The 15,199-nt window shown below is 39.7% G+C and overlaps 1 protein-coding gene across 2 annotated transcripts in view; it reads left to right on the top strand.

Moving 5' to 3' along the window:
* The window catches only part of CDH13 (cadherin 13), a 447,767-nt gene that overhangs the window by 83,849 nt on the left and 348,719 nt on the right, over positions 1 to 15,199 (top strand). For both annotated transcript variants that reach the window (XM_027646729.1, XM_027646728.1), the window contains exon 2: positions 3,110 to 3,221. In XM_027646729.1, the coding sequence (XP_027502530.1) occupies positions 3,110 to 3,221 (112 nt within the window). The remainder of the gene's footprint in view (positions 1 to 3,109; positions 3,222 to 15,199) is intronic.

Raw genomic sequence — 15,199 nt, 5'->3', positions numbered from 1 at the left:
TCAGCCTATAAACCCTTTTATGATATCCAAAAATACAAAAACTACACTGTGCTTTGAACAAGTCTCTCTGCCTTCAACATATATCTGCTTGGCTTACTTTTTTCAAGATATTTTTAAAGACTTTTTTTCCCCAGCGTGAAGAACTTTAACAGGAATTATTTTAATGAGATAGACATTTAGTTCAACAGAAGTTACTTCATGAGAAAAATAAATTAAAAGAATAATTGTCGTTTTCAACGGTAATTAATTAAAAACTCTCCCTGTGATGACAAATTTAACATTTTGTCTGACATGTTGAGAAGAAGAAAGTGCCTGGAATTGCACAAGTGGAATAAAATGTTCTGTTTCACAGCAAGGCCAAGCCTGAGTCTTGTAATTATTTCAAAGGGAGTAAAGGTCATTTTCTATTTGCTGCATCTGTATTATGTGAGGCTTCTGTACCAGGCTTACAGAAGTTAACTCGTGACCCATTTAGATTGCCCAGATTTCAAAGTCAACTTATCCTGTCACAAATCTGATAAAGTACACATATTCCCTTCTCTAAGTACTGACATAGATGATGTCCAAAGAGGCTTTTTATCTATAGCTCTGTAAGACAAGAGTTTCAGCTTTAAGACTCCAGTAGCTGGGAGATCAGAACACGATTTCTCCTCTTGCTTGCTGTGTTAATCCTTTAGGGGAAGAGCTGTTTGGAGAGAAATTTCATATGGTTTGGACTATTTTTCTGGTGTGGACTCATGAAACTTTGCTTCAGTTGTTGTTTTGCATCTCGAGATTGGAAGAGTTTTCCTTCTGCTGTGTTTGCACTTTGATGCATATTCATTCAGGAACACTGAGTCAGAAGGACAGGTACTTTAGAACTGCACCTGTGCACACTGAAGATGTGTGCAGAAAGTGCATGTGTGCCTTTCTTCCCGTGTATGTGCCCATTTAAATGCATATAAGGCTGGGGGTTTTTAACAATCAGTAATCAAGTTTTACGAACAATTTTCTGGGCAGGTTCGAAATATGTCAGTTCACGTTTGCAGACATCTCATATGGGAAGACTGAAGGGGACATGTTCAATTCTCCATCCCTTCAGAGTCCAAAATCTCCAACAAAATCAGTATGTCAATGTCAATAACTGACTGAGGGATCAGGTGCTGTGTTTTTAAACCCTTTTAGAAGGGCAGCAGCAGTAAGGGCACACAGAAGGGAATAGCAGTCAAGTGTGTTGCACCTTGCTTGGTGTGCTTAAGTCTCTCTCCTTTCTTGGTTAATTCTTCCACGGGACAAACATAGAGCAGGCCAGGATGGAAAGCAAAGGTGTCCATCTCTTCATTTGTCTTCCACCAGCTTAATTGCCATGAAATATTCTGCCTTTTTTCTTGCAGTCTGCTGGCACTTCTAGCCAAGCTTTTATAGCCAGTGTCAGTGACATGAAACAAATGCTCCAGCAGTTGGTTTCTGTAAGAACAACTAATGCAGAGCAGGTGGGATGTTGCTGCCTTTGGCTTTTATAAATGGGATCCCCCAGAACTTACAGCGAGTGTGAAGTGCATGAGAGGAGAGAGCAGATAATGTATCACTGAGTTAGCAAATGGACTGTGAGTGGTGGTGAAGAGGGGAAGGTGCAGATGTTAAAATTTCACAGGACATCACTCTGGGATCAGGATCAAGATCAGCAGATGTAGATGATAACGGAGTAGAAGTAGGACTGAGTGATGCTGCTGGTGTGTTGGGAGAAGTGAGAGTGCAGTTTGTCACTTGAAGCAGAAAGGAACCTTCAGCATTCACCAGTGTGGGATAGGGGAGAAATTGTCTTCACAGTTTTATTTGCAAAACTTTATTGTGTGTTGAGGGTGTCTTGAGTAAATGTACCATTTGTGCAGGGCCACCTGAATTTAAGAGCGAGTGTCACTCAGAACCCCTGTGTTCAACTGCTTCCTTTTTGGTTTCTACGTGCACCCTCTCTACTTGATTTTGCTTTGGCTGCTCAGCAAGCAGGAGATTGGCCATAATGACTTGAGATCAGAATACTCAGTACCCCACCTGAAAGTCAGGTTTCGAAAAACACCTTTGGAGGTTCTGAAGCAGAAAGTGCCTCTGAAAATGTAGTTACACATATTGAGGTTGGAAAATATGATTTGGCTTCTCCTACTCTTAAACTCACCTCCTTTTGCCTCTCTCTTTAACCTTTTAATCTTTGCAGTAATTTTTTTTCTTGCTTCTTCTTCCTGGAGCGTTCTTACCTCCATGCTCTCGTGTAACCAGCTGCCAAGAAAAAATAACCCTTCAGGTTGTTTTCTCTCCTCATAAGTAAAATGCTTCAGAGACTGAGATTAATATTGTACCTATTTCCAAGCAATTTTATTTTGCTTTTAAGCTTCCTCCTTTGTCAAGGTGTTCCTGTGGTGACAGAGAACTTTGGTGACCACATGCTAACAGTTTCACAAACTGTATTCAACTTAATCTTCAGATCCACTGTGATGCACACATTTCTTTTTCAGTCTGCCCTTGGTGTAAACAAGCTTCTGATTATAGGGAAAATGGACAAACTCTGGCTTGGAGGGGAAGAAGAGAAAACCAACAGTTTGCATTTATTAGCAAAGAAGTTCTTTTATAAATGAAACTTCTGTAGGTGAAACTTTACCCTTGAATAAAGAATTTATTCTATAACTTAGTGATCAAGTTCCTGAAATAGGTTTGGAGATTCTAATTTATCTCTTATTCAGATCAACTTACATGTGCTTAATTTAAACATATATTTAAGTCTAGCTGTATTCAGCTAAGCTCAATGCATACGATTTTTAGGAGCAACATTAAATCATTCAGGAAGATCAATAATATTCTTTATTGATATTCTGAACTGAACTTCACCTTGAAAGCTAGTATTTTGTAACTTCCATGCCAGCCCACATATAAAAAAGCAAAAACCTTATGTAAAAAATTGTTTAGCAAGATTTGAAAGGGAATTGTGATGTGATGGATATTTTGTTTTATGAGTATGAAGCCCAATGTTTTGTTTTATGAGCACTGAGCCCAGACCCGGTATCGTTCCCAGAAGCCAACATGATGGATGAAGGAATGGATGCTCAAAGTCTATTTCTGTTTTTTTTTTCCCTCTCAGATTCTGCTGCTTGCATGGGCAGAAGATTTAGAATGTGTCCCTGGATTCCAGCAGAAGGTTTTTCATATTGAGAAACCATTTGAATTCACAGAGGACCGGCTGGTTCTGAACCGTACGTTATTTTCATATATTACTATTGTGCAAAAATCAGAATTGTTTATGTATGCATTTGATTCCTACCATTTATCAGAGAGCTTTTGTTTTTTGTACTTAGGATTTTGAATGTTGCCATGATTCTGTCTGAGTTCCCCTGTATGAATCCTATATCTCTACAGACTTTACTCTGTTCCACGTATTAGAGATGACAAAATACGATATATAATAATTTAGGACTATATGAATATTGTGAAAACTTAGAATACATAACTTTTTAAAAAACAAATTTACTTGAAAATCAGGACTTTCCTATCAACATTTCACTATTAAATAATCTCTGCAACTCAGGTTTAGAACTTTATATCTTAAAAGTTTCATTCATATCTGGCGCAAGTCCAAGACTTTACATGAATTTCAGAGGAGGCTTGATGGAGCTTGGGATCATCAGTGACTGCAGAATGTTACTGTGTGTGTCACACAGCTGGGATATTCAGCAATATTTCCCCTGACCAGGTGCCGCATCATAAAATCCAGTCTGGCACAAGGCACTCAGAGCATTAAACTGAGGAGCTTTAACTGCCTTTCAGTCCTGGTGTTGGTTTGTTCCAACATTTCAGTGTCACAACCTGTTCATTCCATCCTGGAGCTTTGGGACTTCAACACTGTCAAACCAAGGCAGTGCCTTATCCAGTGGTGCATCCAGATGCCTTTAAAGACTTAAAGGCTGCCATTTTCACTTCTCTCTGCATATTGCTACTACATATTGATGTATTTTCACTGTTAGGCTCGTTTGGATGAAGGTGTAATTAATCTGTGTGCATTCACTTTAAAATAGCACTAACTTTTCAAAATGAAGCGTCAGAAGTAGTTGCCAAAGTCTATTTAAATGACTCTCTTAAGCTTAAATTATTCAGCCTCTAACAGGTGCTAAAATAAACCTTTAGGATGGCATTTTTTAGTCTCAGCATTTCGATGTTGCTCAGTCTGAGTTGCTTTTTCACGGGAGATTTAGATCATGAATAGCAATACTACTCAGAGATGGGAGATGCTTCTTCAGCTTAGAAAAGAGATTTCAAACTTCTAATTTCTTTGGGCAATTTTGTTGTCTTTGGAATTCTAATTTTTGAAGAGTTGCCAAACACATTCCTGCATGATTAAAAGTCAAAATCTTACAATATAAGAAGCATAGTAGATTTAATAAGCATGCAGGGTTAAAGACCTATGTAAAAAAAAAAGGAATAGTGATAAACTAGTTTTAAATTTAATAAAAATGGCCTTTGTTGTATACTTTATCTGCTTCAGGCTGTAGTGTGTCTGTCCAGATCTCCTGCTGATTGGGAGAGGATCACCTAAAGGATTTGGCTCAGCCAGATTTACTGGACTGTTCTGTGGTGACCCAGCAGTTTGCACTGGTGTAACATGAGCACAATAATTAAGATGCCATCGGTAATGTGAGGAGGAGGGAAGAGCAGGAGAAGATTCAGAAATGCCTGGAAACAATCTTTGGAATTAAATTATTTTAATAAGCAGACGCTAAATTGGCCTAATGTGCGATGTTTGACAAAGGCAGCCCGTCAGCGCGTGATCCCGGTTAATTCAATCACTCGCAAGCCGTGTGTCCTTCATGCAGCAGCATTAAACCTCAGCACAGTTTCTTCATTTTAGCTGTCAACAGAACTGATAATTTTAATTGTCTGTCTGAATACACTTTGCATGCTCTTGCATCTTTTTATCCCCATTACCCGAGAGCGGGGTAATTCAGCGGTTGCATTGCAATGCGAGGCTTACCAGGGCTGTGTAAATTAATAGAGCAAATATGCAAAGCAGGCCCATAACAGTGATTGTTTTTGTAGTCCTCAATAAGCCAAGGAGCTCTTAATTCTTTTCTGAAGTGCAATAAAACAGTCTTTTTCTTTTTTTTTTTTTCTTTTTCAATTTAAACAAGGACCTACTGTACATTTCATTGCTGGCATCTCCCTCGTAATTAAATATAGGTTATGGATGCTTCTTATGTATTTATTACTTCTACATATGGCAATGTTAATTATATTTTACATTTACTGGTGAGAAGAAGGAAGAGATGCCCAGACCGAGGATACAGACTTTTCTCTTATTTCTTGTTCTGATTTGTAGCAATTCTTATCAAAGCCTGTAAGCTGGCCATAAAAAGTCCAGTTGTCTGTGCATATCCCCCTTCCAATTAGTTTCACTGGAATTTAGTTGCTATTAGTTTTTCTCTCATTGTAGTCAGGCTGAACTGGCTTTTTAATTCTTATTTATTTATGTACCCTTGCATCTCATTTAACAGCAACTTCCAGACTTGGTCCATTTCATTTACCCATTCTTTTTCATTTATTTTTTTCTAATTTTGGCCTTATTTTTTTCCTCCTCAGACCCCTTTATCTCCTTATAACTTGTGCTTTCTATGATCACAAACAAAATCAAGCATTGGTCATCTACTTTTGGCCTGCCCAATTTTTTTCTCTGAATTCAGTTTTCTTAAACCAGATGTTCCTTTGATGTAGTGGGAGAGGACCCATAGACTCGTTTTCTGGAAGTAGGAGAGGGTCTGCCCACACAATTATTATTTTAGCAAGCAATTGTGTGACTGTTTGTTTTCTTCCTTAGAGCTTTTTTTTTTGTTTACACCTAGGACCATGTCTGCCATCAAACAGAAAAGATCATCAAGATGGCTACATTCTTGATGAAGTGCTAATTGACAGCATTTAATTACAGGTTTTACACCTGTCAGAAACACTTGTGGCCACGAAATGCTTCTCCATCAGGAAGCTTGTCTGTGGCGAGGCTGGCAGGTCACTGGTAGTGACAGGGCTCTGTCGTGCTGGGCTGATAGAAAGTTCCTAATCAGACTCATCAAATGTGGAAATGTAATTGTGTTACATTAATCACGTTTATACTTAACATACATCGCTCTTGGCTTTTGGGGGTATTTTTAATTGACAATGAATCAAATAGTGCACTTGAAAAATGGAGGCAATTAACATAAAGCACGAGGTGGTGTGTTGTGCATACTGAACGGGGGAGTACATTGCCAGTGCTTTAAATGTCAAAACAAAGGAAGTTTTGACCCTTACTTGAGAAGCTTTAATTTGGATGTTAATTAATGCCTGACCTCTTCTGTCTCTTACGTGATGGATTGCGTGTTCAGAGCTCAGGCTGCTTCAGGATCTGTCTGCACTTGGGTACTTTTTTTTTGTTCTGTGGATTTTAACAAAGACTTTTCTATTCAAGTTGTTGTTTACCCATATGATGTGAAATGTGTTAGACTGCTCATTAGTGCTCAGAAGCAATTCTTCTGTTGTCTAGCAAAGCTGTGGCCTCCAAGATTTCCTTTGTCCCAAGTGAATAAATGCTATGGAAAGATCAGAGAAGACCGTTCCTTCTACCACAGTGCCGTGTGCACGTGGATCACAGCCCTGATCACACATCAAAACATTCCTTGTTGATTCTGAGACGATGCCACGTGAGATCCGGGATTTATCACATCCACTCTTCCCACTAATTCCATGCCATTTGACTGCACAGATGGCCCCTTCCCATGGCTCTTTCATGCTCCCAACAGCTCTGCAGTTGCTCCCTTGCTCATTCTGATCCGTGCAGAGCGTGTCATCACACGCACTTCACTCATCTCCCCCGCTTCCCTTTTCCCTCGGCTAGCAGAGAGCCAAGGTGGAGGCCTAACCCAGCCCTCTGCAACACCCCAAACCCTCTGTGGAGCTTTGACACGAGCTTTATATGCCAGTGTTAACTCCTTGTGCTGAATATTGGAGGCTTTGGGTAATTGGAACTGCAGGTTGTAGTTTTTAGCTTGTATAAAAAGACATGTTCAAGCGAGGTAAGATTTTAAGCTTAGTAATTTCTTGCAGGAAAAACTGTCTAGACTTCTGGGTAATAGCTAGATAACTGGATTTTTCACCTATTCAGGTGTACTTGTCTGCAGCGTGTCCTTGTTGAAACAAGCTGGCTGTTCCAAATAAAGAAGTCTTTAAAGCGTTTTGAATTTTACGAACATCTTAAAATTACTTTCCATTCACATAAATTACTCGCTGTGTTAAGAATGTGCTTCAGAAAATGTTGAAAAATGACTTGGTTCCCGTTCCTTGGCATGTGGTAACAGATTCTGTAGAAAGGCATCTCAACCTTCCTACCCAGACAGAGCTTGTTATACTCTAAAATATATCTTAATAGGTTCACATACATATATAGAATTTGAATACCAGAGCTTCAGTTCTGACACATGGGTACATGATTAAGGCCAGGCATCTGGGACTCTGTTATTCTATGTGGACAGAAATATTGCTCAGGATTCGAAGCCACATATCCTAATCACGCTATTCCCATGTTATTAAAATTCCAGAAAATATCTGGGGATATGTAAAATGGTCGAAAAATGGTAAGTTTTAAAGTGGGAGATTGAGAACTCTACAACATGTTCCTGGAGGCAGAGCGAGGAAGATCCTTTTGCACTGAAATACCTAAGGCATTACCCTTCAATTGAAGTTTGATGCAGAACTCTTACATGGAGGGAGAAAATTGTCTGCACGTGCATTGCAAATACACATTGTGACTAAATAATGTAGAATGTCTCAGATGTGTCTCTGAATAGATGTAAGCAGATTGCTGGTGCAACATAACCATGTCATATCATCTGTTAAACTGCTCTCACACATGAATAAAGCAAAAAAAAAATAGGAGAAATGATTGTTGGGTTTCAGGTGGTCAGACAGTTCCCTTCCAAACGGTGCATGTCAGCTTATTAACAGGACCCAGGGGGGAATGAGTCAAAAATAGACCATTTGATTTTTATGCATATATATATTTAATTAAGCTAGTTTTTTTAAAGATAGGACTTTAGACTGAGCAGAGTGAAAGAATTATTTAGTCTCTGAAGAGTATCATCAGGAGCAGGTCAGAATCTCTCAGGGATGCAGTCACTCTTGGAGAGTAACAGAGGGAAAGGGATATGTTTTGGTGAAACCTCCTCTTGACATTATAATTCCAAGGTGGAGGAAATGAAAATCTAAACTTAAAGTGTCTTGTCAGTTTTGTTGAGAAAAGCCACACAACCCTGTTTAAAAACCAAACCAAACAAACCTACAAATGAAAAGTGAGCGAGAATCCCTGCAGCCACAGCGAATGCTCTTGTAACGGGCTGGTCTGGATTCAGGAAGATAAAAAGTAGCAGATTACTTGGTTTGAGATTTAATTTGTTTCTGGAGCCCTTCCAAGAGCCATAATGTTTCTCAGCTAATATTTTTTTGAAATACGTGTGGGCTTTGGGTGGCTGAGACGGGCCAGCTGTTCTCCTGATAACCCAAATCGATGGCCAACTGCTCAGGATTAGCAGGTTGGGGCTCTCACCCAGCACGGTGCAAACCTCGTATTAATAATGTCCCCGGGTTCTGCAGGGGACACATCTCTGTTCATTTCCAGTTGGCAATTTCAGAACAACAAAAAATCAGATTAACCGAGCTGTTCCTTCTGAGCTGATCACCAGCACAGGCCGTGATGCAGTTCCTTCTCTGCAGGTGTAGAAACACGTTGGAAGGTCAAAATCTGTCTTTCAGGAAAAGGTAGGTGGCTTCACTCGGGGCAAACCCCACAAGAAAATAGAAAATATTCTGACGTTGCTTATGGTTGACAAAAATTTAACAGGGTTGTCTTCCTGTGGCAATATGAGTTGTGGTTACAGTTCAGAGCTGGGTCAGCCTGAAGGGGCTGCAGAACCAGCCCGACCTTGTCAGGGGGAAACTGTCCATGTCTGACAAACAGATGCAGCACAAATTACCACGCAATGAGACATTAATGCATTCCTGTAGCACATTGCTTGGGATTTTCACAGCCTGCATTTCTGACAGAACTCTTAATTTGAGGATCTTAGGAAAGCACCATTCAAAAGAATCATGGCCAGCTAACCTTTTCCATTACATTTCAAAGTGCAGGGTGGACATTTAGCGAGAATTAATGGGAGTATGGGAGGTTAAATCTTCCTTTAAACATAGAATCTCATTTAACTTAATGATATCTTAAAGCATGCAAGTATTCTTGAAAATAATCGTAGATGTAGTTCACAGTTAATTCTGAGCTTTTAGGATTTCTCTCTGCTAATCCAAATCAAATTACAACTTTTCTAATGTAATTATGATCATGCTTCAAGTTGCAGTTTTTCTTTCCCTTTGCTTATTTCAATCAGTCTTTTTTCAGACAGAGCACTCTGTCTGCTTTAATGGTCACATCTCCTTTTCATAGCTTTCTTGTGGCATGGGATTTCTCAGCCTTGCCTTGAGAATAAGTAGCACTAGCTGTAAATTCATGCAGTCTTTCAGAAATTTCTCAGATTGAGTGATTTTTCTAGCTGGAAGTTAATGCCTCTGATTTTGCCTTATGCCTCTGTTCAGCTTATCCACCTGAACTTTTTCCTCTAGAGAAGGGAAAAAAAAACCAAACCAACTTTTAATGGCTTGATTCTGAAAACCCTGGTCAGTTTGGAATGACTTGGTGCATATTTGTGCCTTGGACCTGCTGCTTCTTGGGTAGACAAATGAATCTGTAGACAGTGGAGTCAGTGCATGTCATGTTCTGGGATATGTGAATATCAACTAAAATGTTTGTGTTGTGTTCTTTTAGTCCCTGCAACAAATATCAACACAGACAAGAGGTAGGATTTGCTAAAATAAGAATCCCTTCCTGAAAAGGATTATCTTCAACAAAATTTGAAATTCCTTTATCAAAGAATTCTCTTTAAACAAGGTACAACTAAAACTTGTAGCCCTGGGAAGGCCTAAAATATTCCTATATTGATGTGGGATGTTGCTTTTTAGAGAGGAGCTCCACTTACAATACTAACTTTGATGTGTTTACTTTCTTTGGAAAAAAAAAAAAAGTAATAAAAAACCTGGTGCAACCTTCTTCTCTCAGCTGTGGAGAGAACTGGAGCAGAACTGAGGGGCCTTTAATAAGGCAGCAAAAGAGAGGCAGTGCTGGAACAGCTCACAGGCAGTCGATAGCAAAAGAGAAATTCCTCCCTGAAGTTTGTAGCCAGCATTGGTAAATCTTTGACACTTTTGGACCACTTGCTGGCAGTACCAGAGCTCAAATACGGGTTAGACTGCAGTAAATGATAATCTGTTTGATGCACAGGACTGTTCTGCTGCCAGGGAGTCAGCTTTGTTTTACTGAAGGTAAAACTTATCAACAGTGATGTGGAACTTGGGTTTATGTGTAAAGTGAGTTGTCCTGTCTTGCAGTCTTTGCTAAAATACTGTAAAGCAGGTTGTAAAAAATGGGTGCATTTTTTACTTTGCTTATATTACATTCTATAATGACAATATATCTGTATTCTCTACTAACTATCCCGATAAGAAATGTTGGTGGTGTGAATGCATTCAGGCACATGGGGTTTGTTTACCTTCCTGTGTGTGGCAGTGAACCAGCAGCAACACAAAATGTGTTCTGGTCTGCTAAAAAACCAAATTGCCTGGTTGCAAGTAGGACCCCTGCCTGCTTTATTTAGCTGGAATTTAAATTACAGTGCCAGCTCTCAACATTTACAATAAAACAGTAGGGAGGCAACTATAATTTGACCTTTATAAAACATTAACACCAACCTATATAAAAACATAACTTCAACTTTAATGAATAAATACAGTGGGAGGCAGAATTCAAGAAATTACGAGAACGGTGTACTTATAATATTTTTACTTTTGGAAAAAGCATAAAAATATGCTCGTGTGAACACCAAAATGATGTTGGTGTGTTTGGTTCCCTGCATCCATCTTCTGGTGGGGAATTGACCCTGGGCCAAGTGCTCCTTTCTCCTGTTGAGAGTCAGGGAAGGAGGAGGTGAGACTGAAAGCAGGAAAGGAGCAGGACAGTCTGTGCTGGTGTTGGGTGTCAACACTGGTGCCACAGCACTGGTGACAGTGCTGGCTTCCAGCTGTATAAGAGCCATAAATGGCCACAAATCCAAATGTGTTTTGGGTTAATTCTGGCTAAAGTAGTCCCTGAGAATTGGTGTGGCAGCCTACAGCCTTTTGTAGTTCTGTCATCATGGAAAGATGATTAATAGTGTGCTCCAGGTCTTCTGTTGTAGTTAATATAATATATAATAGGCATAGCTAATAAATTTTACCCTTTTTTTGTGAAACTGCATTGAAGCTGTAAACATAAGGATACTTTAAATGAGTTGTTTTTTATGTCCCATAATAAAAAGCAAATTTGGAGAAGTCTGAATGCCAAGGTTATAAGTGGCTTTTATGTGACCTGAAATACTTATCCCAACTCTACAATTCCTTAACTTTACCGCTGATGTGATGTTTCAAAACACATTATATTACTGATATTTACACAGCAGCTGTTAGTAAGGTGCACCTATTTCTGTGATGCATAATAGTCCTGGAGACCAGGCAGGTGTGACAGAAGCATAAGGGGGTTTCTTTAATTTCTCTGAATGTGTTTGGGTTCCAAGGTGATGCTGGAGGCAAACAAATGATCTGGAGGGCAGGAAGGCAGCTGTTAAGTTCTGTGGTCAGGAGCTTCCCAGGGATTCACTGTGGCTGAAAGAAAGGCCACGAGCTCAGTTGCCTAAGATTCAGTGTTTGGTTGTCCAGTTATGATTTTTCTGGTTTTGGTTTGTAGCTTTTTTGGTGGTTTTTTTTTTTGGTTGGTTGGTTGGTGGTTTCTTTGTATCTGTTTTTAATCAAGGCTCTTCTAGTTAGAATTGGTATTCAGCCTGGCTTGTGTTTATGGAGGAGCCACTCAAGTGTGTCATAGAAAAAAGTAGGAAATAGTGATTTTATAATATTTTTCTAGAGCAATGAAAGCTTTATTGTGGGAGTTATACAGTGTAATTTGCAACCAAAGAACTCATTTCATTTAAATTTTTAAAAGTTATGTTTGTGGCACAGGAAATCGTCTAAAATTATCTTTAATAACAGAGTGGATGAGTTCACTCTTCCGATTAATAAGAAAATGCAACTCTAAAAATGTTCTGTAAGATTTGGTATTTCTTCTGAGAAATCAGTCAGATCTCATCTGCAGGTAGGCAGAAGTTTTTTGGCATAACAGAATAGCAGATCCTGCCAATTGTAAATCAAAATAAGAAACTGTATTTAAAATGAGATTATTACTTCTGGCACTTTACTTTTATTCTTTGAGACACTGTCTTTAATAGCTTCTCCAATAAAGTTAGGAGAAATTGAAATATAGAAGCTTTAACACTCACATAATAAATCTATTAATCGTAATGCTTCTGAAAACATTAGGCATTGACTACTTACTGCTGGTTTAATAAGTCAGCATCATTTCCCAGAACTGTGTGATGGTAACTACAGTTAGCACTGGTAATTAATTGAAATGAAATTACCTGTGTGATGAACGAGGGCTGAACACATTTGACTTAACTCCTTCTGGCACCGTAGCTTTGCTTTAGATCCTGATTTAGCAAAGTATTTAAGTTCCTTCCACACTGTACAGAACTTTGAGTTTACTTCAGTGCACCACAGGCCTAAAGTCCATTAACTTCAGCACCATTATTTGCTTACACAGAATGTGCTTTGGGAAAGGCTGAGCTGTGAGGGGGCTGTTCCCTATGCAGCCATGCAAAAGCAAAGCTATAGGAGCTTCCCAGCACATGAGTTTTCTGTGCTGAACCAGATGATTTGGAGTGATTATGCTCAGAACCATGAATACAGCAAGAAGTTCAGTTTTCACGGGTGAGCGCTGTTCCTGCTCAAATTGGGTTTTTCTGCATAAATCTGTGCCAGAACTCTCATTCTTCCCATCTGCAAGTGCTGCTGGGTTTTGGGTAACTGAGCAAAAAAATCTAGATTGGTTTTTTTTCATGTTCTCTTAATGACTTCTTAAATATAATGATCTCTGGGTGGGGATGAGCACTGAAAATAAGGGCAGGAGGCTGGTGCTGCACCCTCCCTGCCCGTGGTTAAGTAGGAGAGAGCCTCAGGATATTGGGCTCCTGACGAGAATGGCTGGGAGGGGCCAGCCCTTGCTAGAACAGCTGGCACTGCCCCCATGACAACTGACAGATGTAATAGTTTAATAAAGATACCGATATTTGTTAAGTAAGATTAAAGACCAAACTTAATGTAGCCTGATTGGAAATGTTGGGTTATGGGTAAAGGTCATGAAATGGCTCTCTGTGTAGCTTTAGTGGTCTCTAAAGCCAGGGCTATAACACAGGCTTGCTGCTAGAGCTGGGGGTTTAAAAAACCCAAAGTCAGCCTTAGTTTGTCCTCTGTGAAAGTGTCTGTATGAGTTTAACAGAGCCAGTTTAATTAAGTAGAGTTTAATTGCCTTTCTCCTGTGTGTAAAATATACATTAATTTTCCTTGAAGAAAAAGAGAGAAATAAAATTTACTGTTTTGCTCTGAAGGTTCCAAGGGTTTGGTAGAAAACTCTTGTGGTGTACTCATGAGATCTTACAGGAGTGATGAGAAGTGCTGAAAGCTGATCTGTGAATGCCATTTGTAGCTGACTTCATGCACTTCTGTTTTACCTTTGGAAAGTAAAATCCATTTCAGATTAACTTTGACAGGGAGGTGTTGAGGTGTGTGAGTCAGCACTTCCTCAGGTGTTGCTGCCAGCGTGTTGGGAAGACAAGGAATTGTGATGGATATTATCAATAACAGTGTTAGCCTGAAAGGAGAATTGGCAAACTGAGTTAAGAAACACTTTCCTGCCTTGTCCTGGCACACTTCACAAAAAACTAAATTATAAGTTGTTATCAGTGTACAAAAGTGAAATTTATCTTGAGATTTAGGAACTTTTTTCCCCCCTCTACTCCCCTTTTGCAAAATAACCCTGCTGCACTTGCTTTTCCTGTGTTAGAGTTTCCATTTTGAAATGTGGAAAAGTTGTGGGGTTTTTTTTGTCTGAAAAGCCTGTTTGGTAGGACTCAGTACAGCATGATTGAAGCAATGAGGGATTTTAATTCTTTTTATTCAAAATCGTGGAGCTATATTTAACAAGCCTCTCTAATAATCGTTCCACTATACTGAATTATGTATTGATTCTTTTCCTACAGTAGCTTCATTACAGAATTCCAGAAGGAAAACGGACTTTTAGATGTTAACCTGAAACTCTTCACAATTTTGAGTATTGTATCACAGATAATTCTGTGAGGACCTAATCATACATTGTTTGATTTCAATGAAACAACTCTCACTGACTTCACTGAGAGCTGGCTGAGACTTGGGCTGAACTATTGCCTTGCTGTTGGAAGTAAAATAAGCATTTTGATTTAATTTTCAACTCTTTCATGATACATTTGGCTCTGCTGTGCGTGTGCTCCTGCTACATCATGGGATTGTTTAGGTTAGAGAAACTCTCTGAGATGGAGTCCAACCATTTTCCCAGCGTTAAATCATGTCTCCAAGTGCCACATCTACACAGCTTTTATATCCCACCAGGGATGGTGACTCCACCACTGCCCTGGGAATCCTGTTTCGGTGCTTAATAACCCTTTCAGTGAAGAAATTTCTCCTTATAGCCAACACAAACCTCCTCTGCTGCAACTTGAGGCCGTTTCCTCTTGTCCTGTTAATTGTTCCTTTGGAGGAGAGATCGATCCCCACCTGTCTACAGCCTCCTTGCAGGTATTTGTGGAGAACAATAAGGTCTCCCCTGACTCTGCTTTTCTCCAGGAAAAACATCCTCAGCTGCTCCTCACCAGGCTTGAGCTCCAGACCCTTCCCAGCTCTGTTACCCTTTGGCCACGCTCCAGCACCTCAATATCTTGTAGTTCCCACGATGTGGAGGGGACTGTGAACCCCCACTGGAGCTTTCAGGAAGACACCTGTAGAAGAGACTTAGAAATTCAAACTTAGTTATGCTTTTTAAATCATAAATTTTGTTGAGGGGGCTCTCGCAGGTGCCGTGTGTTCCAGATGAGGAATGTGGGAGCTGGGTTTGTGGCTCTGGTTGCACGGGCTCCTTTGGCTCAAGTTCCAGGGGTTA

The sequence above is a fragment of the Corapipo altera genome, unplaced genomic scaffold (assembly GCF_003945725.1).
Source record: "Corapipo altera isolate COAL_440 unplaced genomic scaffold, ASM394572v1 62, whole genome shotgun sequence".
NCBI classification, from domain to species: Eukaryota; Metazoa; Chordata; class Aves; order Passeriformes; family Pipridae; genus Corapipo; species Corapipo altera.
The sequence above is the reverse complement of the archived record's forward strand: the minus strand, read 5'-3'. Positions and strand labels throughout refer to the sequence as shown.